The sequence below is a fragment of the Bufo bufo genome, chromosome 3, assembly GCF_905171765.1.
Source record: "Bufo bufo chromosome 3, aBufBuf1.1, whole genome shotgun sequence".
In the NCBI taxonomy this organism is placed as follows: domain Eukaryota; kingdom Metazoa; phylum Chordata; class Amphibia; order Anura; family Bufonidae; genus Bufo; species Bufo bufo.
Window position 1 is genome coordinate 145,707,126 of NC_053391.1, and position 25,768 is coordinate 145,732,893.

The window sequence follows — 25,768 nt, forward strand, 5'->3', positions numbered from 1 at the left end:
AGAAAAAAGTACTTGTAATCCACATGCAAATGAGCAGTTAAGCGCATTTAGGGCGGGCACAAGCCAGTCTGTGCACCTTTGCTCCTCCTGCTTCCTCTGCTGTCCCCTCATTCTTCTTCATGATTTACAAAGCCAGGCAAGATGACCATGCAGGAACCAGGCCCTTGCAATAAAGAAGGAGAATAAGTGGCTGGCAGAGTTAATGGGAGATGCAAGGGTGCACAGAGTGGCTTGGGTCCACCCTCAGTGCACTTAACTGCTCATTTGAATTTGAATAAAAAATACTTTTTCTCCAGAATGAAGCAATAGATCTCTAGGTGAATGGTATTCTTACATTCAACTGAGCTAGCCCTACCAGGCATTGTGCCTGGATTAACCTAGTGACAGACTCCCTTTATACCAGTGATGGCTAACCTCTGGCACTCCAGCTGTGGTGAAAATACAACTCCCAGCATGCTCCATTCATTTCTATGGAGTTCTGAGAACAGCCAAGCATCTTGGAAGTTGTCGTTTTACCACAGCTGGAGTGCCGGAGGTTAGCCATCGATGCTTCATACTAATGTCATTATTGAAGTTACCTCATGATCATGTGCCAAGGGCACACACACATACAGATCTAGATTTTCTCCTTCTATGGTGTTTTTATTTTGTCCGTTACAAAAGCGTATATGTTTTCTTCCCTTTACAGTCAATCCTGTGTTCCATGCTACCAAGAGCTTCCACTTCAAAAGAGATTGACGCAGGTCTGTTTTCTATCATTTCATACCCAGCATTTGCAGTGGAAGACATAAACCTGGTTAATGTGACCAAAAATGAAATCCTCACAAAATTACAAGTATGTTTTCTGTTCCCTGGGTCAAATAAAGTGGGCAGGATTGCAGGGGCTTATGAAAGCGTGGGCTACTGGGTTAAGCTGTCCCATCTGCATGCTACAGTTCATTCTGCTCTCTAATAGAATTTTACCATGTAACTCTAAAGCCACCATGCATATTCAATAGCTGTTGGCCGACCCCTATCGCTCCTGCCTCCCACATACACTTATGGTTTGGCAGAGTGTCTATGTGTTGTCAGTGGGGAGAGATGAGTAAGGCACTTTCGATGGTGGTTTAGCTCCTGGGAGAACACAAGAATTAGGTCAAATAACTAGATTTTTGTACTTGCCGTAAAATCTGTTTCTCTTCCGTTCATTGGGGGACACAGGCTTTACCATGGTTTTAGCTGTTGCCACTAGGAGGCGGACACTAAAGGTGTGAGCTCCTCCCTTCAGCTATACCTTTCCTACAGGGACTGAGCTAAATCAGCAAAAGCAGTAGGAGAAGCAAGACAAAAAAAACACTATGTACAAACCCAGAACCACACAGGCCAGAAAAGGCCCGTAAACAAGAGAACGGGTGGGAGCTGTGTCCTCCAATGAACGGAAGAGAAACATATTTTACGGTGAGTACAAAAGTCTAGTTTTCTCATCCGTATCATTGGGGGACACAGGCTTGACCATGGGATGTTAGAGCAGTCCCAAGGGTGGGCATAACAAGAAACCCTCTTGCCAATCGGAGAACCGCTGTCTGCAAAACTCTACGCCCCACAGAAGCCTCAGAAGACGCAAAGGTGTGCACTCTGTAAAATTTAGTCGCCTTGCATACCTGAAGGGCCGAAGCCCCGTGATGCACCGCCAAGAGGCCCCCACTGCCTGAGCCGAATGAGCAGTCACCCGGAAGGGTGGGGCCCGGTCATTAACGCGGTACGCTTCCACAATGGCCAAACGAATCCATCTCGGCCCCTCTGGAATCACGATCAGGGAATCCGTCCACCGGAAAGATGACATCTGGGACAGATAGACTCGAATGGCTCATACCAAATCCAGAGCGTGGAACGATTTCCCAACATAGTCCCCCCCAACCCCTGAGGCTTGCGTCCGTCCACTGGAGAGGAAGGAACGAGCGACCCGACTTCAGCATAGGAGAGACCAACCACCACTTGAGGGTACGGGCAGAGATGTATGAGCCGATCCAGGGAGGCTGGGGAACAATCTCAGCTGGACAGAATGGGCTCATTGAAGAGTTCTGGTATGGAAGTGAGCATAGGGAACTGCTTTGAAGGCATAGACCATGTGATCCAGAGCTTGCATGCAATGACGAATGGGAAGAGGACAGGGCCGCAACAAGGGGAGAATTTGAAGATGGAAAGTGGATAGCTTCTCCGGAGGCAAGAATACCTTGGCCTGAAATGTGTCCAGCACCATGCCCAGATAAGTAATTCGCTGCGATGGAGAAAGACAGGATTTCTGCCTGTTCAGGGTCCATCTGAAGCGCTCCAGGGTGTCCAGGACTATGCGCAGGCTGTCCGCCGTCGCCCGGAATGACGGACCCTTTACCAGGATGTCGTCTAAGTAAGGGATCGCCACAATTCCCCTGGCATGGAGCAGGGCCTTGACTGCTGCCAGAATCTTCGTAAAGACCCTGGGAGCCGTGGCCAGGCTGAACGGGAGGGCCACAAACTGGAAAAGGCCCGTGAGTGAAATGGACCCACTGCGAACCGGAGAAAAATCTTTGACTGGCGCAGATGGGAACGTGAAGATAAGCGTCCTTGATGTCTATCGAGAACAGGTACTCTCCACCCCCGTCTGGCGTCTTCTGCTCCCCTATCTCCAGCCGGATCACCACCTTCGGTGTGCGGCCCCTTGGAGAGGGACGCTACACCGGAAACAGGGGATGTGCGGTGGGCGGCTGTGGTGATCCAAAGGCTCTTCGTTCGCTGAGGCTGCTGCCAGGACACCGCGCGGGCGCTGACCAGTGGATTTAGGGTGCATGCGCGAGATTACGGCGCACCATCGGCGATGAGAGTAGTGCATAATTAGCAGTGGGGCGGCGCTGGGCTACGAGATAAGGGGTGCGGCTGGGCATAAACAGCCAGAGGGACAGCCCCTTGGGCACGTTAGTAAGGTAATTGGCATATTAATAAAACCGATTTTTATCAAAAATGAAAGGACAGGTGGGGGTAAAACTAGTATATTTTTAATAAGATAATGGAGACTGATAGGATGATATGAACAGCTCTATATCAAATATCTTGCTGACAGAATCCCTTTAATGTGTATGGGGGCCTTATGTCTGTGTGAAGGGAACTCAGATTCCTAAAGAACAGAGCTCTAATTCCTATAAAGATATATTTTGGACTAAAGTCGGCCATGCACATTTGATAGCTGTTGGCCAGATGAGCATTCGGCCAACAGCTATCTACCTAAACCCCTCCAAACACATGCACACTTCATGTGTCCTGAACGAGGAAAGGGGGAAAAGCCACATACCTCTGGGAGCAGCTTATCTGCCTGAGAACAAAAGGATTGAGCAGTTAAAATCCGAGAGCCCTCCATGGCGGTTTGGCCAGCATTTATCTAATGTGCATGAGCAGGTTTATTTAGAATAGCCACAAACTATTTTATTGACCTAGAGCACTGCAGAAAATCCAGCTAAACTCTGCTGCCATTACTGCGTATGGGGGTCACTTAGGCTACTTTCACACCTGCGTTCGGGTGTCCGCTCGTGAGCTCCGTTTGAAGAGTCTCACAAGCGGCCCTGAACGCAGCCATCCAGCCCTAATGCATTCTCAGTGGAGGCGGATCCGCTCAGAATACATCAGTCTGCCAGCGTTCAGCCTCCTCTCCGCTCAGCGAGCGGACACCTGAACGTTGCTTGCAGCGTTCGGGTGTCCGCCTGGCCGTGCGGAGGCGAGCGGATCCGTCCAGACTTACAATGTAAGTCAATGGGGACGGATCCGTTTGAAGATGACACTATATGGCTCACTCTTCAAACGGATCCGGCCCCATTGACTTTCAATATAAAGTCTGAACGGATCCGCTCAGGCTACTTTCACACTTAGAAAATTTTCTAAGTTATAATGCAGACTGATCCGTTCTGAACGGATGCAAACGTCTGCATTATAGGAGCGGATCCCGCGCCGAACGCTAGTGTGAAAGTAGCCTATTTAGCTGACACGGTTTATAGGGGTCACTCTGCAGGCACTTATTATTCGGAGCACTGTGCTGGAACGCTGCTAGATTTCTTGTATATGGATGTCATTTACGGTATGTACTATATAGTGGCATTCTATATTTGTACAGTATGACAGCCCTATATACTGTATGTGTACTGTATATGTTTGTACAGTATGGCAGCCTTGTACAGTGTAGTGTGAAAACAATAGTGTTCATGACCCACAATGCCCCTTATAAATCTCCCTGCTCAGTCCATCATCTCATCTGTAGAATGCAACCCAACAACTTGAAGGGTTTTTTACGCTTTAGCTTTTATGAGCAAACAAGTGATTGGTATTACTAAAATCAGTGGTTCAATACCCCATCCCACCAAGCACAAACACTGATGTGCTGTTGTGTTCTTATTTTTGTATGTTTTTACCCATCATCTTTTGTAATCTTTTATTTTCCTTTAAGGGAAGATATGGCTGCTGTAGATTTCTCAGAGATGGTTACAGAACCCCAAGAGAGGTAAGAACCGTGGCAGGAAATGCAGCAACTAGTTGATGGTTCCTGGAGGGTAAATTATGATTTTTCTAAAACACACAAAGTTCAATTAATATGAAAGTATCTCAAAGGACTTATCTCACAAATTGAAAACTTTTTTTTAATACATTTGTCTAGACCAGTGATGGTGAACCTGTTAGAGACCGAGTGCCCAAACTGCAACCCAAAACCCACTTATTTATCACAAAGTGCCAACACGGCAATGTAACCTGAACACTACAGCCCAATATAGTATATCTTCCATGTACTTTTTCTTTTAGCTATAATAGCCTGCCTGCATTCAATGTGCTGCCTGTGCTGTTCATAGTGCGCCCTGCGATGATGAATGGCAGGAAAGGTCTAAGGCATATTGGTATACACCAAAGACTTTTTCCACGGTGCGGGTGCCCACAGAGAGGACTCTGAGTGCCGCCTCTTGCACCCGTGCCATAGGTTCGCCACCACTGGTCTAGAGGATGTGCCTTTCTGTGGATAGGCAGCAGGTCATCATTAGGTCTCACTTGAATAGTATAGTATTAAGTTTCTCAAAGGTTCAGTATTTTTTTTAGCAACTCATCAAGCAATTGCATATCCCAGGTTAAATTGCAATTAGCTCTTTTTTCCCATTTTCCAGTGCACAATATTAAATTAAAGTACATTAAATAGTGCCGCAAAAAATAAGCCATCATATGGCTATGTGAATGAAAATTTTTAAAAAAAGTTGTGTTCTTTTGGAAGGTAGAAAAGAAAAAACTAAAATGCACCCTGTCCTTAAAAGCTATGTACACCTTTGGGGGCAATTTTTTTTTATTTTTTATTATTGCATTGTACTCTTTTTGAGCTAAAAAAAAACATTTTTTAATTGGCCTTTATTCCAAATATGGAACCCTTTTTTCTGTACAGGGCTACGATGCTCTAATAGAGGGATCAGAGTTTTCACTCTGCTCTCCTCAGCCAGCTAATCTGACGGGCTCCTTATCTCTGCTCTCTGACATTATAGCTCAGTTCTTATGTTACTGATAAGAATGTGGCTTGTATAAGTGTTTATGACCTGTTACTAGATTAGAGATAAGGGTTATTAGATGACGGGCACGATTTACACAGCTAGACAATTAAAAAAAAATTATAATTTTTTTTAGCCAAAAATTAGTAAAATGCAGTCCGAAGGTGTACATAGCCTTTAAGTGATTAATCTAAACATGACCTATATTTTCTCAATGTCTTTCTCCTTTCCTTCATATGTTTTATATGTGTTCTTAGCCAAGTTTGTAGATATTCACTTTTACTTGGTTGTTAGAATGAAATGGAGAGAATTTTAGACCTTGTAACCAATTTTCCTTAAATATTGGCAGGACCCAACTAGGTTACATTACGACTCAACAGAGCTGAAATTGTTTGAAAACATTGAATGCGAGTGGCCAATATTCTGGACGTATCTAGTCATTGATGGTGTTTTTAGGGGAGACCTAGTTCAGGTAAGAGGAAAACAAACCAAGGAATTGTGACTGATCAGATTCATACTGGTGAATTTATTAAGATTGGTATATCATACATCAGTCTTAATAAGAAGCACGCTGCAGTGTATCACGAGGCACACCTTCTGGCAGGCTAGTTTCTGGCGTAAACTACAATAAATCTATTGAACTGCGGGAGCCAGCGGCCCTCCAGCAATGTCTCGCTCACTTTCCCAAAGAGGAGCATACATTTTTAAAAGTTGTTACTCTGTGCAAATATTGGTGATTTTTACACTTCCCTTCTTTGATTCATTCTCTCTCTAGTTTGTATTACAAAATGACACACTATTGTGACCTGATCACCACAGTGAAGCGAATAACTATCTAAAATTGTGACATTCTCACTATAAAGAGCAAGTTATAAATATGAGCTGAAACTATTGCGACATCATCACAATGGAACATCTCCTATACACACAAACGCTATCATCACATCAGAGTCCAGCCTATGAATACACTTTTGTGACATCATCACAATGGAACATCTCCTATACACACAAACGCTATCATCACATCAGAGTCCAGCCTATGAATACACTTTTGTGACATCAGCACAATGGAACATCTCCTATACACACAAACGCTATCATCACATCAGAGTCCAGCCTATGAATACACTTTTGTGACATCAGCACAATGGAACATCTCCTATACACACAAACGCTATCATCACATCAGAGTCCAGCCTATGAATACACTTTTGTGACATCAGCACAATGCAGTGCAGCCTAGAAGTACAGACTTATAGACACTACTGTGACTTACAGCAGGGGGGAGTTTCTAAATGCAAATAAATCTCAACCTATAAATGCACAGAAAGAGAATGGTATAAAACCCTCCAGATTGAAATTATAATCACAGAATGCAAGATACATTTAAAAGATGCTACAGTTCCCTGACTCTGAGAGTCCTTATGCCAATGTGTTTCATGGAAACCCGGGACTGATCAGTAGGAATTGGTCACTTTAGTATGAACATTAATCAGCATCCTGAGTCTATAAATGCACACACATATAGATGTAGCAGAGTTAACAGTCACACTTGGTGAGTTATCACATCTAGTTAACGCGTGATGACTCTGACTGTTAACTCTGTTACATCTGTACAACTGTGACATCATCATGACAGAAAACATCTTATAAATGCGCGCACAAACTATTGTGACAGCTGTAGTGTGGAACACAGCCTATAAACACAAACACTATTGTGAGATCACAGTATTGCCCCCCCTATGAATAAAGCAAACATAATTGTGACAACATCCGTACAGTACAGTGCAGTCCTTGAAGGTGTTTTCCGGGATTACTATAGTTTGTAACGGATATGCTCATGTACTTGCTTAACTCGCGCACATCTTCCCCCTGGTTTTTCTTTTTCAATATATACCATCCTGACCCCTTCTCACCATGTACACCAATCCCTCTGGTTTGTTTCCATCCTGTATGTAGCACTTCCTGTTGCTGTATCCAACCAAACCCATGATGCACTTCTCCTTTCTCAGCCACAGCTCCAGCGCCGCCCCTAACAACGCCCAGCTAGTTTATAGCTCCTCCCACCCCACTAGTTACATAGACACTCCCCCATCACTGCTCCTGTTACTGCTTTGACATACCCATGGACACAACATCACAGTAAGTAAGTAAAGAGCTGCATGGACATGGTCATGTGACCACAACCCAGAATGGCAGATACGGGCAATAAAGATTAAAGAAATACAATACAAAATTACAGCTGCCTTCATAAATGATTATTTTAGAAGAGGTTGATGCAAACTGGAAAACCCTTCAACGGGTATTACGATTTCATGATATTGATGACCCATCCGCAGTATCAGACTCCTGACACCCCACCTATCAGCTGTTTGATGGGGCATGGTGCAACACTTTAATACCCCTTTAAATTGGCATACCCATGCACACACTGTTATGACTGCCTCACACTCCTATAGGAAATAGCAGAAATAATGACGTCTACATACTACCACATCTGATTGAGCAGGTTCATTTTCCTAAAACTGTATGTCTTTTACAATACTTTATATTTTATACTGTATATTTTCATATTTTAGGTTCAGGAGTACAGAGAAGCTCTAGAAGGAGTACTGATCAGAGGGAAAAATGGGGTTCGCCTTGTGCCAGAATTATATGCTGTCCCACACAACAAGGTCATCACATTGTGGATGTGGATCCATACAGAAGTGCATTTGTGTGTGGGCCTATACATTAATGTCTTACTGTGCTCTGTCTTTAGATAGAAGAGGAGTACCATAACCCTCATACAGTTGACCGCGTTCCTATTGGAAAATTGCCACATATGTGGGGACAATCCCTGTATATTCTTGGAGCTTTACTTGCTGAGGTATAAAACAGTACATTGATGTGGCACTGACAACTTCTACATTGCAAAGGCTTGGTTACAACCTGATAAACATATATACCGGTACATTTTATTCAATGTAATTTTAGGGTTTATAACATGTGTTGAAGGGTTATTCCCATCTCAGTCTTTCATGGCCGTCTCATTGAGCTGGTCACACGTGCTCAGTTCTAATCTCCACCAGCCATGTGTTACAGGGAGAGAGCTGCAGCACAAGATAATCTAGCATGGCAAAGGTAGCAGTGAATGTGCGGTACAGGGCTGGATGTAGCTTTGTTAGACAGGTATTGTCATGATTTTCATTTTATACATCAATCATGGCGTAAGCCCTTTAATGAAACCGTTCCTTCTTTACAGTATAATCTCCGGTACACGCTCTGTTAGCTGCAGGTTAAATACAGCCATGGTTAGTCACATACGGATTGTTTTGCAGATTTGATTTGGTTCTGATTTTATAGCCATTTCTTTGTTTCATGTTTAGGTAGTATTTTAGCTAGAAGAATTACTTTTCAATGTTTCTTATGTTTTTCTTCATAGGGCTTTTTAGCACCAGGAGAGATTGATCCGTTAAACAGAAGATTTTCAACAGGCTTGAAACGTGATGTTGTAGTGCAAGGTACGGACCTGGGACTTATTCACACTGTTGTTCGAAACATTTGGCTTTTATGCTTGAAAAATATCCTGATATACACCGTAGCAGAAAATAAAAAAAAGAACACCTGGAAATGTAATACGATTGAGCTGAGATTGACAAAGTATAAACTTCTGGTGGTACTTGGTTAATGGTCACACAGCCAAGGTGGTGCACCCTTATTTGGGGGTCTGCAGTAGGGTCAAAATAATACTGGAAGGCATCTCCCCTTGCTGCCACTCTGGCTCATACAGATGCTGGATATCCTCCTGTGATATGCCATTCCAATTTCTTTCAACTTGGATGTGAAGGAGGATGTTAACTGTGCGTGGAAGATAGGTCGCCCCATTCAGTCCCAGACCTTCTCAACAGGGGAGAGATTTGATGATACAGCGGTGTACGTTGTGTAGCGCGGGCAGTCTGTGTGTGGGGGCATTATCTTGTCAGAAAACCACATCTCCTGAGTCAAAAAAAGGCAATAGGACTGGACATATTGAAGGCTAGTCAGGCTTTATTCACACGTCGGTGTTTTGGTCAGTTATTTCCATCAGTAATTCTGAGCCAAAACCAGGATTGGAGCCTCCACAGACATAATGTATAAAAGAAAGATCTGCTCCTGTTCTGTATAGCACCTGGTTTTGGCTCAAAATCACTGACCAAAACACTGACATGTTAATGAGGCTTTAATGTTTCCTCCATAAATACCAGACAGGAATGGAAATAGTAACTAATGGTGCCCCACACCATGACATCAGGTGCTTTCTAGTCCTCCTGTGTACTCTGATGGGGCCATCAATAGCAAACAGTAGTGTTCAGTGACGAAAGTAGGTTCTGCCTTCGTACTGATGACCACATCAGAGTTCTCAGGAAAGCTGGAGAGCACAGACACACGGGGCCAATACCAGTGTCAGGGTGTGGGGCACCATTGGCTATCATGGCTGTTCCCGTCTAGTATTTGTTGAGGGAACTTGACCAGCCTTCAGGACATTGTGAAACCAGTCCTACTGTCTTTTTTGACTCGGTTAGGAGAAGTGGTGTTCCAACAAGATAACTCCTGTCCATACACTACCCGCACAACAAAAGATGCTCTTCAAGGTATCCAGCAGCTCCCTGGCTAGCTCGATCACCAGATCCCTCCCCCACAAAGAATGGCTGGGACTGGATGGAGAGATGGATCTTCCATGTGCAGCAGCCAACAACCACCTTGATTGAAGTGCAAGTTGTAAGAGTTTGGAATGACATACCACAGGAGGATATCCAGCATCTATATGACTCCCACTGATCTAAACTTTTTATATGCCTATGTGAAGTTAGTGACCTTTTAAAGCTTGTAAAGTTGTCTATACACATTAAATGAACTTCTTGAGGCCATCTAATATGTGCCTCAGAACCTACAGGACTTAAAGGGATTGCCTGGTTTCAGGAGAAAAATAAAAAAACACGGGATCCGTCTGCAATAAAGAAGTGATCATTACTTACCTGGTAGATCCTGCACCGCTCCACCTCTACTATTTTCCTGTCCGGAATCTGTTTACCCAGCTGTAGCGGTGACATCACGTTGACAACACGTAACTGCTGCAGCCATTCACAGGCCTCTCTAGTGCACCGCTGAGGCCAGTGAATGGCTGCAGAAGTCACAGGTCTTTGATGTGATGTCACTGCTGCAGCTGGGTAGACAGATCTTGGACAGCAGAACTTGATTGTCTGGTTTCAGCCTAAAACTGGTCAGGGCCTCTAAAGGATCTGCTGCTAACGAATTAGTGGTAGATGCCACAGGACACCTTCAGTTGCATTGTGGAGTCCTTCACTGAACAGGTCAAGGCTGTTTTGGCAGCACAAGGTGGACCTACATAATGTTCAGTCAGTGAGTGAATTTAGGATAGGCCATCCGTGCAGGTCCTGTCCTGTTGCTTGGGCAAATGCTGCAGCCTCTTCATTGTTCACATATGTTTGGATGCTGTACCTTTAGTACCAGCTTGGGTATTGCAGCTTTATTCCTTTCCCTTATATTTACAATGAAGTAGCCGTAGCAGTGGTGCTTGATTGTGCCCCTAGCCTTCAAACAGTTGGTTGGATGGAGTGGTGAGAGTCACAACCCCTCACTCCCCCAACTAATAACGATGACCTATCCTAAATACAGACCATCAATTTTGAAAGATTGGATAACTTTTTAAATGACAATGTAATTGGCCCTTGTATAGTTGCATAGAAACTGCCCTACACCTAATATATATATTGCCTTATTCTTCCATTTTCAGTATCGGTTCTGGCTGAAACAACCGAGATTCAGAAGATGTTAAAAAATCATGATATAGACGTGCAGAGCTTCAGTGATGTCCGACCATTTCGAGTGCAGCCTGCTAAAATATTGAGCCATCTCTATGCAAAACTCGGTAGGTCCATGGACTTTTGTCCTGGTAAAGCTATACATTGTATGGTCAAGTATACAATAAATACAATTAAAAATTATTTTAAAAAAAAGGTCATGTTATGCTGACCTCACTGATTCCCCGCTGCTTCCATTCTGATGCCTCCCAAATCCCCCAGTGATGTCTCTATTTCCTGGTCCCTCTTGAGACAGGAATTGGTACCGATCAGCCAATCACTTGCCGCGGCGATGACAGGCCTCACCCAGTGATTGGCTGAGTAGCCACATTTCCATGGGACCAAGAAGTAGGGAAAACTAATAAGCTTTGTAAAAGAGTGGCATGGGATCGGTAAGGTATGATTCTTTTTACTTTTTACATTTTGACCTTTTAAACATTTTTTTTTATCCCCCAGACAACCCCTCAGCATATGTCATATGCTGAAATCTTGTATTCTTGTCCATTCTCATTTTTGTTTTGTACTGAACAGGAACAGATTCAAGATCTTTGGCTAGGTTTTGTTTATTCCCTCTGACAGGAACCCTCTCTGTTTTTAGAGAATGTGCCTCTCAAATTCTATAGTGAATTAAACCATAGAACTGGGCCTCACTTTTGATTGTAAGATCATAGGAATCCATTTGTTCTGTAACATGTTTCTCTAATATTATCCTAATGTCCATAGGAATTAATAAAGCCATGAAACTAAGTGGGAGGCCATATCGTTACATAGGAGTATTGGGAACGTCTAAACTCTACACAATTAGGAATCAGATCTTCACGTTTACTCCGCAGGTTGGTGGATGTAAAATATAATATGTATTACATATTTCTAGATAGGAACGAAACATCACTGCATATCAGCATTTGCCTAAATGTATTCTACTTTACACTGGGAACCACCAATGGCGTGTTTATCTGTTTTGGGTACTTTTTCTGTTCTTGCTGCCATAAAGGGGTTGGAACATCTCACACACTGGTGGTGTATGGCTAAGAATCTGCCCCCCTCCCGCCATTAGATGGCACTAGAGAAACCGCTTTCTTTCTTGTGGCAGTTAACTAATCTCCATACCCTTCTTAAGATGATAGAAACCTTGTACACACATCAGGGGTGTAAAGGAAACATGTCTTAGCAACCAATTAGCTTCCACCTTTTATTTTCAAAAGGAGCTCTAAAAAATTAAAATTGGAATCTTAGTGGTTGCTTTGGGCAACTCAGACAGTTTTCCTTTGCACCAGTTTTTATAAATCTTTTCCATCATGTTTTTTAGATTCTTAGTTTCTTAGAACAGTTTCTTCTGTCCGTCAAGTAACTTACCTGATGCACTTTTGTTCATATGTACATCATATTTATAAGCATGAAACATTGACTTACATGATCTCTGGGTTCTCCATACAGTTTACAGACCAGCATCACTTCTACCTAGCGCTGGACAGCAAGATGATTGTTGAAATGCTCAGAAGTGAGCTAGCATACTTGACTTCATGCTGGAGAATGACTGGAAGACCAACACTCACCTTCCCCATCACTCACTCCATGCTGAGTAATGTCTAGTTCTTTCTACAGTACATTTGTGAGAGTTCACATTAGGCTGCAGTTAAGTTGTCTCCAAAATAGGAATGAGGGGAGAAGGGAAACATTGAATAAAGGTTCTTTTACATTTTGCAGAGATCTCAGCTGCACACTAATAGTACAGGAGCAGGAAGCCACTGAAAGTGACAGCAGGGCTCTCCCTGCCTCTGCCTTCCCCATCACGCTATACACAGCACTTTCTGCTCCAGTCCCAGTGATCATGTGATCGTCTGTGAGCTGCTGGGTCTTATCAGACCCAGATCAGCTCTGCATTGAGCTTGCACAGGGATGTACAACCTTTCTAGGGGCTATATCCCCCCTGTACCTGGGGCTAATATGATTTTAACTGTAGCTAATATGGAGAAATCTGTAATACAGTCATGTGAAAAAATTAGGACACCCTTTGAAAGCGTGTGGTTTTTTGTAACATTTTTAATAAATGGTTATTTCATCTCCGTTTCAACAATACAGAGAGATTAAAGTAATCCAACTAAACAAAGAAAACTGAAGAAAAGTCTTTTCAAGATCTTCTGTAAATGTCATTCTACAAAAATGCCTATTCTAACTGAGGAAAAAGATAGGACACCCTCACATGTATTCCCTCTTAAATTGCCTCAGATCTCACACAGGTATATCACACCAGGTGCACATAATTAGTAGATCGTTACTCTGCATGTTGAATGAGGCTTGCCCTATTTAAACCTCAGACATTTAGTTTGGTGTGCTCCTGACTGTTGAAGTGAGAGTGAGCACCATGGTGAGAGCAAAAGAGCTGTCAGAGGACTTCAGAAAAAAGATTGTAGCAGCCTATGAGTCTGGGAAGGGATTTAAAAAGATCTCAAAAGATTTTGAAATCAGCCATTCCACTGTCCGGAAGATAGTCTACAAGTGGAGGGCTTTCAAAACAACTGCCAACATGCCCAGGACTGGTCGCCCCAGCAAGTTCACCCCAAGAGCAGACCGCAAGATGCTAAAAGAGGTATCCAAAAACCCTAAAGTGTCATCTCGAGAACTACAGCAGGCTCTGGCTACTGTTGATGTAGAAGTACATGCCTCTACAATCAGAAAGAGACTGTGCAAGTTTAACTTGCATGGGAGGTGTGCAAGGAGGAAACCTTTGCTTTCCAAGAGAAACATCGAGGCCAGACTGACATTTGCCAGCGATAAAGTTGACAAAGACCAGGACTTCTGGAATAATGTTCTTTGGACAGATGAGTCCAAAATTGAATTATTTGGACACAACAGCAGAGGACATGTTTGGCGTAAACCAAACACAGCATTCCAAGAAAAGAACCTCATACCAACTGTGAAGCATGGAGGTGGAAGTGTCATGGTTTGGGGCTGCTTTGCTGCAGCAGGACCTGGTCAGCTCACCATCATAGAATCCACAATGAATTCTACTGTGTATCAGAAGGTGCTTGAAGAACATGTGAGACCATCAGTTAGAAAATTAAAGCTGAAGCGGAACTGGACCATGCAACATGACAATGACCCAAAACATACTAGTAAATCAACCAAAGATTGGCTGAAAAAGAAGAAATGGAGAGTCCTGGAATGGCCAAGTCAAAGTCCAGATTTGAATCCCATTGAGATGCTGTGGGGTGACTTGAAAAGGGCTGTACGTGCAAGAAACCCCTCAAACATCTCACAGCTGAAAAAGTTCTGCATTGAGGAGTGGGGTAAAATTTCCTCAGACCGATGTCGAAGACTGGTAGATGGCTACAAGAACCGTCTCACTGCAGTTATTTCAGCCAAAGGAGGTAACACTCGCTATTAGGGGCAAGGGTGTCCTATCTTTTTCCTCAGTTAGAATAGGCATTTTTGTAGAATGACATTTACAGAAGATCTTGAAAAGACTTTTCTTCAGTTTTCTTTGTTTAGTCGGATTACTTTAATCTCTCTGTATTGTTGAAACGGAGATGAAATAACCATTTATTAAAAATGTTACAAAAAACCACATGCTTTCAAAGGGTGTCCTAATTTTTTCACAAGACTGTATATATATAAAAGAACTAAAGTTTAATGTCCCCCAAAGGTGTTGTATGACTTTATGGGGGCACAAAGTGTAAAATAAAAAATAAATAAAAATAAAAACAGAATGAAAAATACAAAAAAATAAAAAATAAAGCCACCTGACGCGGCACCGCAGCTTTTAGCCTCTCCTAGATAGCATAACCCATCAGTGGTCCAGACTAAATAAAAAAAATACCTAGTAGCCATTGCCTCCTAAACTGAAAAATCTAAGAGCCAAATAAAAAATTTTGTCACCAAATTTAAAATACATATAATTATAATTTAAAAAAAACTTGGAGGAGGAGGTATGATGCCGGTCACAGTAGTGAGCCAGCTCTTCTTACAGCATAGTGCCTACCAGCACTATGAAACATACAGGAGAATACAGCGCACATAACTCTTACATCTGGTGGCATCTCCTGTGATGCAGGGCCGTCTTTTCGAATGGGCACGCTGGGCAGTTGCCCGGGGGCCCCACTTGCCTGGGGGCCCGCCTGCCCAGTGAACCCACCAGCCAACTTCCCAACCGTCATTTAGCAGCGTTGCCGCCAGGGCCGTCTTTACCAAGGGGCAAAAGGGGCAGCTGCCCTGGGCCCAGTTGCTCCTGGGGGGGCCCAAGGCAGCTGCCTCTTGAGCCCTGCTAGCTACTGCCCCGGGTGTCAGGCTGTCGGCTACACAGGCATCATGATCGTACTGTGTTAATGATCTTAATTCTAGGACCTTAATGAGTTTTGATCTAGGACCTTAATGACATCATTACCATGTGACCAGTAACCTAGCAATTACTGGTCACATGGCTATGAAGTCATCACAGGTCCTATCAGGAGTGTTGCAGAAGTTAACTGTGGAGCTTTTCTGTGTAAAGATTACATCAGAAAAAGGTGACATGGGGTTGTTATTTTAATATACTGTAAACTACTGTATAGTGGGGTGCTGTGTACTGTGTGGGGGGCTGTATACTGTGTGGGGGCCTGTATACTGTGTGGTGGGCTGTATATTGTGTGGTGGGCTATATATTGTGTAATGGGCTGTATATTGTGTGGTGGGCTGTATACTGTGTGTGGGGGGGGGGGTGGCCTGTATACTGTGTGGTGGGCTGTATAGTGTGGGGGGCCTGTATAGTGTGGGGGGCCTGTATAGTGTGGGGGGCCTGTATAGTGTGGGGGGGGCTGTATAGTGGGGGGAGTGCTATACTGCTGTACTGTATAGTGTGGGGGCTGTATACTGTGGGTGCGGTATAGTGTAGAGTGCTGTACTGTATAGTGTGGGGGGCCTGTATAGTGTGGGGGGCCTGTATAGTGTGGGGGGGGCTGTATAGTGGGGGGAGTGCTATACTGCTGTACTGTATAGTGTGGGGGGGGGGGGCTGTATAGTGGGGGGAGTGCTATACTGCTGTACTGTATAGTGTGGGGGGCTGTATACTGTGGGTGCGGTATAGTGTAGAGTGCTGTACTGTATAGTGTGGGGGGCTGTATCGTGTATAGTTTGGGGTGCTGTATACAGTGAGGTGCTGTATAGTGTGGGGGTCTATACTGCTCTACTATATACTGTGGGGTACTGTATAGTGTGGGGTGCTAAACTGCATACTGTGTGGTGCTGTATACTATAGGGTGCTATACTGCATACTGTGTGGTGCTGTATACTATAGGGTGCTATACTGCATACTGTGTGGTGCTGTATACTATAGGGTGCTATACTGCATACTTGGGGGTTTACATCCACTTTAATCATACAACTAAAAAAACGAAATAAATATAGATATATATATAAATGTACACACACTCTGGTGCTAGTGGGTAATGCTGGTGTGGGTACTGCTGGTGCTGGTGGGTATTAATGTTGGAGTGGCGTGATTTTGTTGAAAGTACCAATAAATATCGCCTTATTGATAATTTGCATTTTTATTCTAGTGCGTGATTGTGTAGACAGGGCCCCAGTGCACTGTATTGCCCGGGGGCCTATAATGCTCTTAAGATGGCACTGCTGTGATGTAGACATTCTCCTCCGTTTGACCCAGACTGCCATGACAAACTCTTTCAGCCGCGTGTCGTCTCTGCAGATTTTGTTACACAGACATGCTAGATTTCTCAGTTTTTCCCCTCCACACCTTTTCAACACAAACTCCCCATCTTGGTGTCCCAACAATGTCATCATGTTGCCACTCCCAATATTGTGCACACTGTGCTCCCCAATGCCTCCAAATATTATACTGCTGACAAAATCGTGACCCCAGTAGAAATAATGTCCCTATAATGCTTCCTAGAGTGCCCCCAGTAAAAGTAATGTCCTCTAAAATGCCCCCAGTAAAAATAATAAAACCCTACATTGTGCTCCCAGTAATAATGCCTGTATATTGTCTGCAAAATAATGTCTCCTAATATGCCCCTGTAATAGAAATGCCCCTAACAGTGCCTCCAGCATTAATTTTCCCTTATTTTACCCTCATTAAAAATGCCATTATAGTGCCCCCAGTAATAATGCCCTTGTACAGAAAATCCCGTTATAGTGCCCCAGTAATAAAATGCCTCCAGTAATGCCCCATATGGTGCCCTCATATTAAAAAATGGCTGGTAATGCATCCTATAGTTCCTTGGTATTAAAAGTCCCCCTAGAGTGCCCCCAATAATGCTGCCAGTCCCCCCACAGTGCCCCTCCAGTAGTTCTATTAGCTCCCATGCCCCGCCTCAATATTTAGCTGCATCACTGTCCTGGGCGGGTCTAGTTGGCACTCCTGCCGATCAGCGCGAGCGCAGCCTTCCCTTCATTGTTTACCTGCTCGCTGTCGACATCACAGTGGCGAGCAGTGTAATTACAAGTCGTCTTATTCAATTCAATGGGACAGCTCCTTCCTATTCAGGGACATAGAAGGGAACCATCCATGGGACCGGTGGAAACAACAAATCTACAGCAGCATATATCTGGTTTGCTTGTCTATTGCATGGACTGCCAGAAAATGACCTTTGCCTCCTAATAAAATTCTCCTAGTTGTTTAACCCCTTAGTGACCACCCATACTTTTTTTTTCTCACATAAGAGCCGCGCTCCTGCTCTAACAGCCCGGACAGGCAGGAGTGCCGATCTGGGCTGTTAAATCCTTTACATGCCATAGACAATGGTGCCCGCCGCATGTAAAGAGGTGTCTTCCATTAGCACCTCGCAAATGCGATTGTGAGGTGCCGATGTGTGTAAAGGCTGGCTGGGGTCAGCCTTGAGTATTTTCCAGCAGGCTGTGCCTCTCTGGTGCAGACTGCAGGTCAATGTCAGTAAAGCACTGACATTAAAATGCAATGCACTGTTGCCGGGTGTCCACAAGGTTTTGTGGCTGGGGGCCACATTGTCAGACTGAACCAATTTCAAGGGCCGAAAATAAAATTTCAAGGGGTATTAACAACTGACATAGAGTATATTAATGTCTAGTTAAAGTTTCAGGATTCCCATCTTATGGGAGAATACATGAAAAATACATTTGAGCAGCCGCAAGACATAGACATACATGTCTGTTGCCAGATGGTTAGGGTCCACACAGAATGATATCAAGGACCACATATGGCCCCCTGGCCATAGGTTGTGCACCCCTCTCCTATAGGGATGGTGCATTTTATTTTAAAAGCAATCAAAATGTGTTGTCTATTATAGTCCCCTTGTGGGACTATTAAGTGGTAAAGAAAAGGGAAAAAAAAATTATAAACTAAAAAAATTCCATTGAAAATACGCTTTTCAATGAAAAAAATTGCAAAAAATAAAAAATCTCCCCTACGGTATAATTTACAAAATTGCTAATTTATTCTTAGTTGCCACTGAAAAAAACTTAATAACAAGCGATCAAAAAGCGTCATTTACTCCAAAATAATACCAATGAAAACTACAAGTAGTCTTGCAAAAAACAAGCCCTGACACAACTCCATAGAAAGAAAAATAAAAAAGTTATGGGTCTTGGGAAGCGGCAATGTAAAAAGATAATTTTTTTTTTTTTTTTTAAAAAAGGGATTTTATTGCACAAAAGTATTAAAACAAAAAAATACATGTATTTGATATTGCTGTAATCGTACTGACCCAGAGAATAAAGATGATATGTTATTTATACCGAAAAAATGAACGCCGTAGAATTTATAGTGCAAAAACTGGTTGTCCCATCTGTTTTTCCCATCTCCCTCCCTAAGTTAATAAAAGTTCATCAAAAAATTGTGTACCCCACAATGGCGCCAATAACAACCACAGCTTGTCCCGCAAAAAACAAGCCCTCATACAACTATATAGACAGAAAAATAAAAAAGTAATAGCTCTTGGAAGGCAACAATCAAAAAAGGAAGAACAAACACTTAGTCAGTAAGGCCCAAAACAGGCTGGTCACTAAGGGGTTAATATAGATAAATGATATCACTGAGAAGCCAGGTTCATCTCAAAAGTTCTAAGCTGCGGAACTACCAGAAAGAAGCCTGGATTTCTGTACACATTAATGAAATGATGAAACACTGACCAGTAGGTCTCATTAATTTGTGTTTCAGATGACGATGGCACAGACATAGATCCCGCTATTCTTGCCACCATTAGAAAACTTGAGGATGGATACTTTGGAGGTGCAAGGTATGTAAGTTATTAACACGAATGAAGCTGTATGTGAATGAATGATCACACTAATGACTGGACACATATTGTCACAATAATTGCTCTGCGTAAATCCATCTAAACTAGCTTCCAACCGCGCTTGTTCTGGGCAGCAAATCTGCTTGTGTAATAAGACCCTTAGAGCAAATTTCATGGGCCCAAACCATAGAAAAACAATCCTAGGTAACCTATGTCTAAGACCGGAAGCACAGCTTTTTATGTCAGGTTTTGATGTTTTTGTTTTGTTTTTTTCAAGCCAAAGCTAGAAGTGGATTTAAGGGGAATCGGAAATATCAAGGAAGAACTTCTACTTCCTGCTGGATTTACTTCTGTTTGTTGTATCTTGTGCTTAGCCTCGTAGAAAAAAAATTGTGAACTGTACATATTTTTGTGCAGAATGGTGTTTGCATAAAACATTGCGACTTTTGTATGCCGTAAAACTGGTATACAGGTTTAGTACATGTACCCTGTTGTGTGAGACCACCCTAAGGGTCCATCCACTCGGGACGGGGTTTGTGCAGAAAAATGCATAGCGGATTTTGTAGCTACGGATTTAAAATCCACATGGAATGCCAATTTCCGTTCAGATTTTTTCTTCAGCGCATGGATAGCATTTGGTAGTGTCATCCACTGTGCTGATACTGTAATGTATACCCTCCACACGTGAGCATACTCTACAAAGTATTTTCTATGTTCGACTTTGATGGCTTATCAGTTAGGAACATCACCAGTGTCTTGTGAGGGTCCTAGTGCTGGCGCCCACACCAGAACAAAGGGGCAATACAGCTGGATAAAATGAGCAGCATTTCAGCTTTTTTTCCCCCAAAAAAATTGCACCATTTCAGACCTAGAAATTAGCAAATTTGCTCTCTTTTTAAACGGGCCGTAAGACATAACCTAAGATTATAGCCAATCCAGCACCTTATCTGCAGACAGCTGTTTTGGGGTAATCCTGAATTAGGTCTCAAGGCCAGTTTAAAAGATTGAACGTTAACTCATAGGATAGCTACCTTGCACTATGTGGCCTCTAAGACTCCTTATGTCTACGTGGCGCCTTCCATAAGGAGAAATAGTAGCCCCCGCTACCTAGAGATAATCTTGAAGTACCGCACAGGCCAATGCTGTTTCATTATTGCCTTTCATTCTAGATATTAGGGTAGTGGTCCTGCTAGTCAGGACCCTTTTTAATAATAATTTTAAAATATCCTGGCATAAATATTCAATTAATATACAATCATTAATATTTAAAATAATTTCATGGTCACTTGTTGAATGATGTTCCGCAGATCTTGACAGAAGTGTATGTGACGTGTATAAAATAAATACATCTTTATGGCTGTAAATGTGCATTTGATATACTATTCTTGGGGATCCGCTTAAACCGCCAGCAGTACCTTATTGCAGCCTGTAGCATGATTATAAAGGTGTCTGTGTCTTTTCTGTACAATGCGCCAAAAGTCTGAAAAAATACTTTTATTCAACTGGCCACGCTATGTAAACAACAAAAAAACATCAAAAAAAGCCGCATGCATTTTATGAAACGTTCGTCCCATAATAGAACAGTCCTATCCTATTTTTTTGGGGTGACAAGGTGACAAAAAAATGGGGAATCGCATGGTTTTTATTTATTTATTTATTTATTTCTGTTACGGCGCTCACCGCAGAGGAGATATTTTTTTATAATTTAACAGTTTGGACTTTTCGGACGCAGCGCTATGTAATATGTTTATTTATTAATTTATTTATTGTTTCTATATTTTATATGTAAAATTGGGGAAGGGGGGTTTTAAACTTAATATTTTAGGGTACTTTCACACTAGCGTTTTTCTTTTCCGGCATAGAGTTCCGTCCTAGGGGCTCAATACCAGAAAAGAACTGATCAGTTTTATCCCCATGCATTCTGAATGGAGAGTAATCCGTTCAGGATGCATCAGGATGTCTTCAATTCAGTCATTTTGACTGATCAGGCAAAAGATAAAACCGCAGCATGCTACGGTTTTATCTCCGGCGAAAAAAAACTGAAGACATGCCGGATCCGGCATTTTTCCCCATAGGAATGTATTAGTGCCGGACCCGGCATTCAAAATACCAGAATGCTGGATCCGTCCTTCCAGACTGCGCATGCGCAGACCGGTAAAAATGTGTAAAAAGATACAAGACGGATCCGTCTGTCCGCGTGACAAGCGGAGAGACGGATTCGTTCTTGCAATGCATTTGTGAGATGGATCCGCATCCGGATGCGTCTCACAAATGCTTTCAGTCACATCCAGATCGGCAGATCCGGCGGGCAGTTCCAACGACTGCCTTAGGCCTCTTTCAGACGGGCATCGCGTTTTGGCTCCGGATGCGTCCCGGGTGCATTGCGGCAAACCCGCGTGGGTGTACGCAATTGCAGTCAGTTTTGACTGCAATTGCATTCCGTTGTTCAGTTTTTATGTGTTTTGCACGCGCTTGATAAAAAACTGACTGTGGTACCCAGACCCAAACTTCTTCACTGAAGTTCAGGTTTGGGTTCAAGGTTGTGTAGATGTAATTATTTTCCGTTATAATATGGTTATAAGGGAAATAATAGCATTCTTAAAACAGAATGCTTAGTACAATAGGGCTGGAGGGGTTAAAAATAAATAAATAATAATTTAACTCACCTTAATCCACTTGTTCGCGCAGCCCGGCTTCTCTTCTGTCTTCATCTGTGAGGAACGAAGGACCTGTGGTGACGTCACTGCGCTCATCACATGGTCCATCACATGACCCATCACCATGGTAATGGACCATGTGATGAGCTCAGTGGCATCACCACAGGTCCTTTGAGAGGTCCTGAAGAAAGAACAGGAGACCGGCAGCTACTCAATCAATTGGAGGAGGCGAGTTAATTTTTATTTTATTTTTTTAACCCTCATTGGCACTGCGCCACCAATGTTTATTATACTGGGATGTTGGGGGGGGGGGGGGGGGGGCGCACCGCCAACAATGAAGGTAACTGACCTGTTAATACAAGAGGCGGGTGCCGGAATCAAATAGCCGGCCCTACGTTTGAGCGTCCAGTGGTGAAGGAATTGGAATTCCTATCAATCAAACGCTAAGGGTCCGGAAAGGGGGCGGGGCACGTTTGCCTTAAGGCGAGAAAGCCGCTGTCCCCTTGACTTCAAGACGATCGTTTACATAGCGTGGCCAGTTGAATAAAAGTCTTTTTTCAGACTTTTGGCGCATTGTACAGAAAAGACACAGACACCTTTTTATAATCAGGCTGCAATAAGGTACTGCTGGCGGTTTAATATGCATTTTCTAGGTGACGGGTTCCCTTTAAGATAAGATGCATTGTTACCTTCAACCAATATATTCTTCTTATATGACTGTTTTCTTTTCAGGGTAAAACATGGCAGGTTATCCGATTTTCTTACTACATCATTTTTCACTCACTTAAGTTTCCTGGATTCTGATTGCGATGAAAAGCTTTTTGATGAAAGTAGTGAAGGCTTCTCTAGTCCAGATAATGAATATGAGCATGAACTAGGCGCATTTCAGGTGGACCACGGTGAAAATGGTAAGAACCAGGGAACTCTAGGAAATTTGAGCTCAGCAGCCAACACTTTTGTGAATGCAGCTGTAATTGTGAATGTTCTGTGATGTTCTGAAGTTTAAAGGGAGTCTGTCACCTAATCTGAGCGTTTTAGACCACTCGGATCAGGTTATAGACTGTTTGGCCCCCATTACAATGGTACCTCTCTTGGCTGTGTCCCTCTCCGAGATCGTGAAAAATACATTTTAGAAACTTATGCAAATGAGCCTAGGCCAGTTTCCGCGGCGGTGTTACTGCCGCAAATGCCCAGAAAACAACACCTCTTTCAGCCCTCTGGCCCGCCCTTCTTTCCTACTATCACGTCCTCCTCTGCCTTCCTGATCTTGCGCATGCGCACCGCTCCACTGCTGGCCTGCACATGCACACTGCTCTGCCCATTATGGGCAGAGGAACTGCTAGTCATATTGCGCATGCGCCGGTCTGGATTTCGCGCCAAAGACCGGCGCATGCGCAACATGACTAGCTGTTCCTCAGGGAGTCAGAGGAGGACGTGATAGTAGGAAAGAAGGGCGGGCCAGAGGGCTGAAAGAGGTGTGGTTTTCTGGGCATTTGCGGCAGTAACACCGCCCCGGAAACTAGCCTGAGCTCATTTGCCTAAGTTTATAAAGTGTTTTTCTCGCCCATATTCATTAGGGGACACAGGAACCGTGGGTATAGCTATGTCCTCTAGGAGGCGTTGACACTAGATAAAGCTGTTAGCTGCTCCCCGGCAGCTATACCCCCTCCAGCCTGGAGAGAGAGCTTTAGTTTTTTCTAGTGTCAATAGGAGGCAAGACCTCCCTGCTCTGCAGGGATTCTCCTGAAGATTTTTTTATTTTATTTTATTTTTTCCCTTTCTTTTCAGATGGGAAAACAGTGGACGCCTCGCCTCCCTGTTCTCCCGGGGTCGAGTTGTGCCAGTGCCGGTCATCCGCACTGCTGCCTTCCCCACAGAAGACAAGGTGGACCAGGGCAGCCTCGCTCCCCTGCATCCCGCCAGCCAAGGGGTCACCCATCCAAGCCCCCCTTTTCCAGCGTCCTGCCAGTAGCTGAAGGGGTGACCCTGCTGGACCAGAGGAGGGGTGAAGATGGCGGCAGGAAAGAGAGAGGTGAGTACACTGTACTAGGTGAGTATGTTAACCCTCCTGGCCCTCCCTCACTCTTTGTAATGGTCTTCATGCCCTGAGGCCATTTCCAGCTCCCCTGAGGCCAATTCCAGCTTCCCTCAAGCCATCAGCACCCCTCTTGTCATGATAGGGCAAGCGCTGGCTACTACTGTGGGAGCAGTATTGTGTTACCACTACATACTTGGGTTCTGTCTGTTCAGCTCTTTCGTCAGGTGATGGACTCTTCTAGCACTAGGTTCGGTGGCCTTTGCTGGTGGCCCCCTCTTCTGCTGGGGTATGGGGCTAGCGATACAGTGTGACCCCCCCCCCCCTTGCCTGGCTTCCTCCTCAGGCAGAGTTTTTTGCGCAGCCACTTAATCCTTGGCTACTTCTGTATAGCGCCAGTCTCAGACGGGAAATGGGCTTGGACTAGCCTATTCTTCCCCTGTCCTTTTCCTCCTCTGGATCATGGTTCTGACACCCGGCATGCCTTGGTAGTTCCTATGTTACTACCATCCCTCATCTGCATTGCACGGGGTATTCTTTTGGTGGCCTTCCATTCCAGACACGCTCCGGCCTTGACTGGTGGGCTGTGGTGCCCTCCACCTCCCTCCTTCTATGGGGACTCCTTCCATGGGTGTGGGTGTGCTAACGGCATCTACACGAAAGCTCCCCACCTTCTCTCCCGAGCAGAAGTTCCGGAAGCATACGACATGGATGCCCTGACATCTCCTTGGCGGGAGTTCTCCCTCCTTACGTGTTTCTTTCTCGCCCAATTCCTTGGGGGACACAGGAAACCTTGGGTATAGCTCATCTCCATAGGAGGCGTGACACTAAGTGAAAGACTGTTAAGCCCCTCCTCCAGCAGCTATACCCTCAGCCTGGAGCGAGCGACTACCAGTTTTTTGCTTAGTGTCAAGGAGGCAAGACACTCTCTGCACTGCAGAGCTGTCTTTGCTAAAGATTTTATTTTTTTCTCTTTTTATTATTTTCAAAATTTTTCCCTTTTTCAACAGGGACAACAGAGTCGCTAAGACCTCTCTGTTTTCCCGGGGTTGAGCTGCGCCAGTGCCGGTATCCGCACTGCTGCCTCCCCCACAGAAGAAAAGGAGGACCAGGGCAGCCCAGCTCCCCTGCATCCCGCCAGCACAAGAGTCGCCCGCCTGCAAGCCCCTCTCCAGCTTCCTGCCACTTCGGTGCCAGTGGCTGAAGGGGCGTCCCTGCTGGATGGACTGAGGGTGAAAACGTCGACTGGTGAGGTGGCTATGCAGCTGTTCCTACCCCCCCCCCCCCCCCCCCCCCCCCCCCCCTCGGTTAGGGTTCTAACTTCTGTGTTCCCTCTGCCTAGCCTTGTCACATTACAAGGCTTACTGTCGGCTTCCCCCCTTTGTGTGTGGAGCAGGACGGAGCGGTGCTGTGGGGGAGGGTTTACCTCAGGGGCTGCGGCCATGTGGGGCCGCCTTTTGTTATCTCGGCCAGTGCTGCCGCTGTGTTCAGCTGCCGGCTGACTTCT

At 44.3% G+C, this 25,768-nt stretch overlaps 1 protein-coding gene across 4 annotated transcripts in view; it reads left to right on the plus strand.

The window, feature by feature from the left end:
• The window catches only part of PHKA2 (phosphorylase kinase regulatory subunit alpha 2), a 143,561-nt gene that overhangs the window by 63,312 nt on the left and 54,481 nt on the right, over positions 1 to 25,768 (plus strand). For all 4 annotated transcript variants that reach the window (XM_040423691.1, XM_040423693.1, XM_040423692.1 and 1 more), the window contains exons 9-19: positions 689 to 835; positions 4,448 to 4,501; positions 5,869 to 5,991; positions 8,099 to 8,194; positions 8,281 to 8,388; positions 8,944 to 9,022; positions 11,296 to 11,430; positions 12,086 to 12,195; positions 12,800 to 12,944; positions 19,491 to 19,569; positions 22,959 to 23,134. In XM_040423691.1, the coding sequence (XP_040279625.1) occupies positions 689 to 835; positions 4,448 to 4,501; positions 5,869 to 5,991; positions 8,099 to 8,194; positions 8,281 to 8,388; positions 8,944 to 9,022; positions 11,296 to 11,430; positions 12,086 to 12,195; positions 12,800 to 12,944; positions 19,491 to 19,569; positions 22,959 to 23,134 (1,252 nt within the window). The remainder of the gene's footprint in view (positions 1 to 688; positions 836 to 4,447; positions 4,502 to 5,868; positions 5,992 to 8,098; positions 8,195 to 8,280; positions 8,389 to 8,943; positions 9,023 to 11,295; positions 11,431 to 12,085; positions 12,196 to 12,799; positions 12,945 to 19,490; positions 19,570 to 22,958; positions 23,135 to 25,768) is intronic.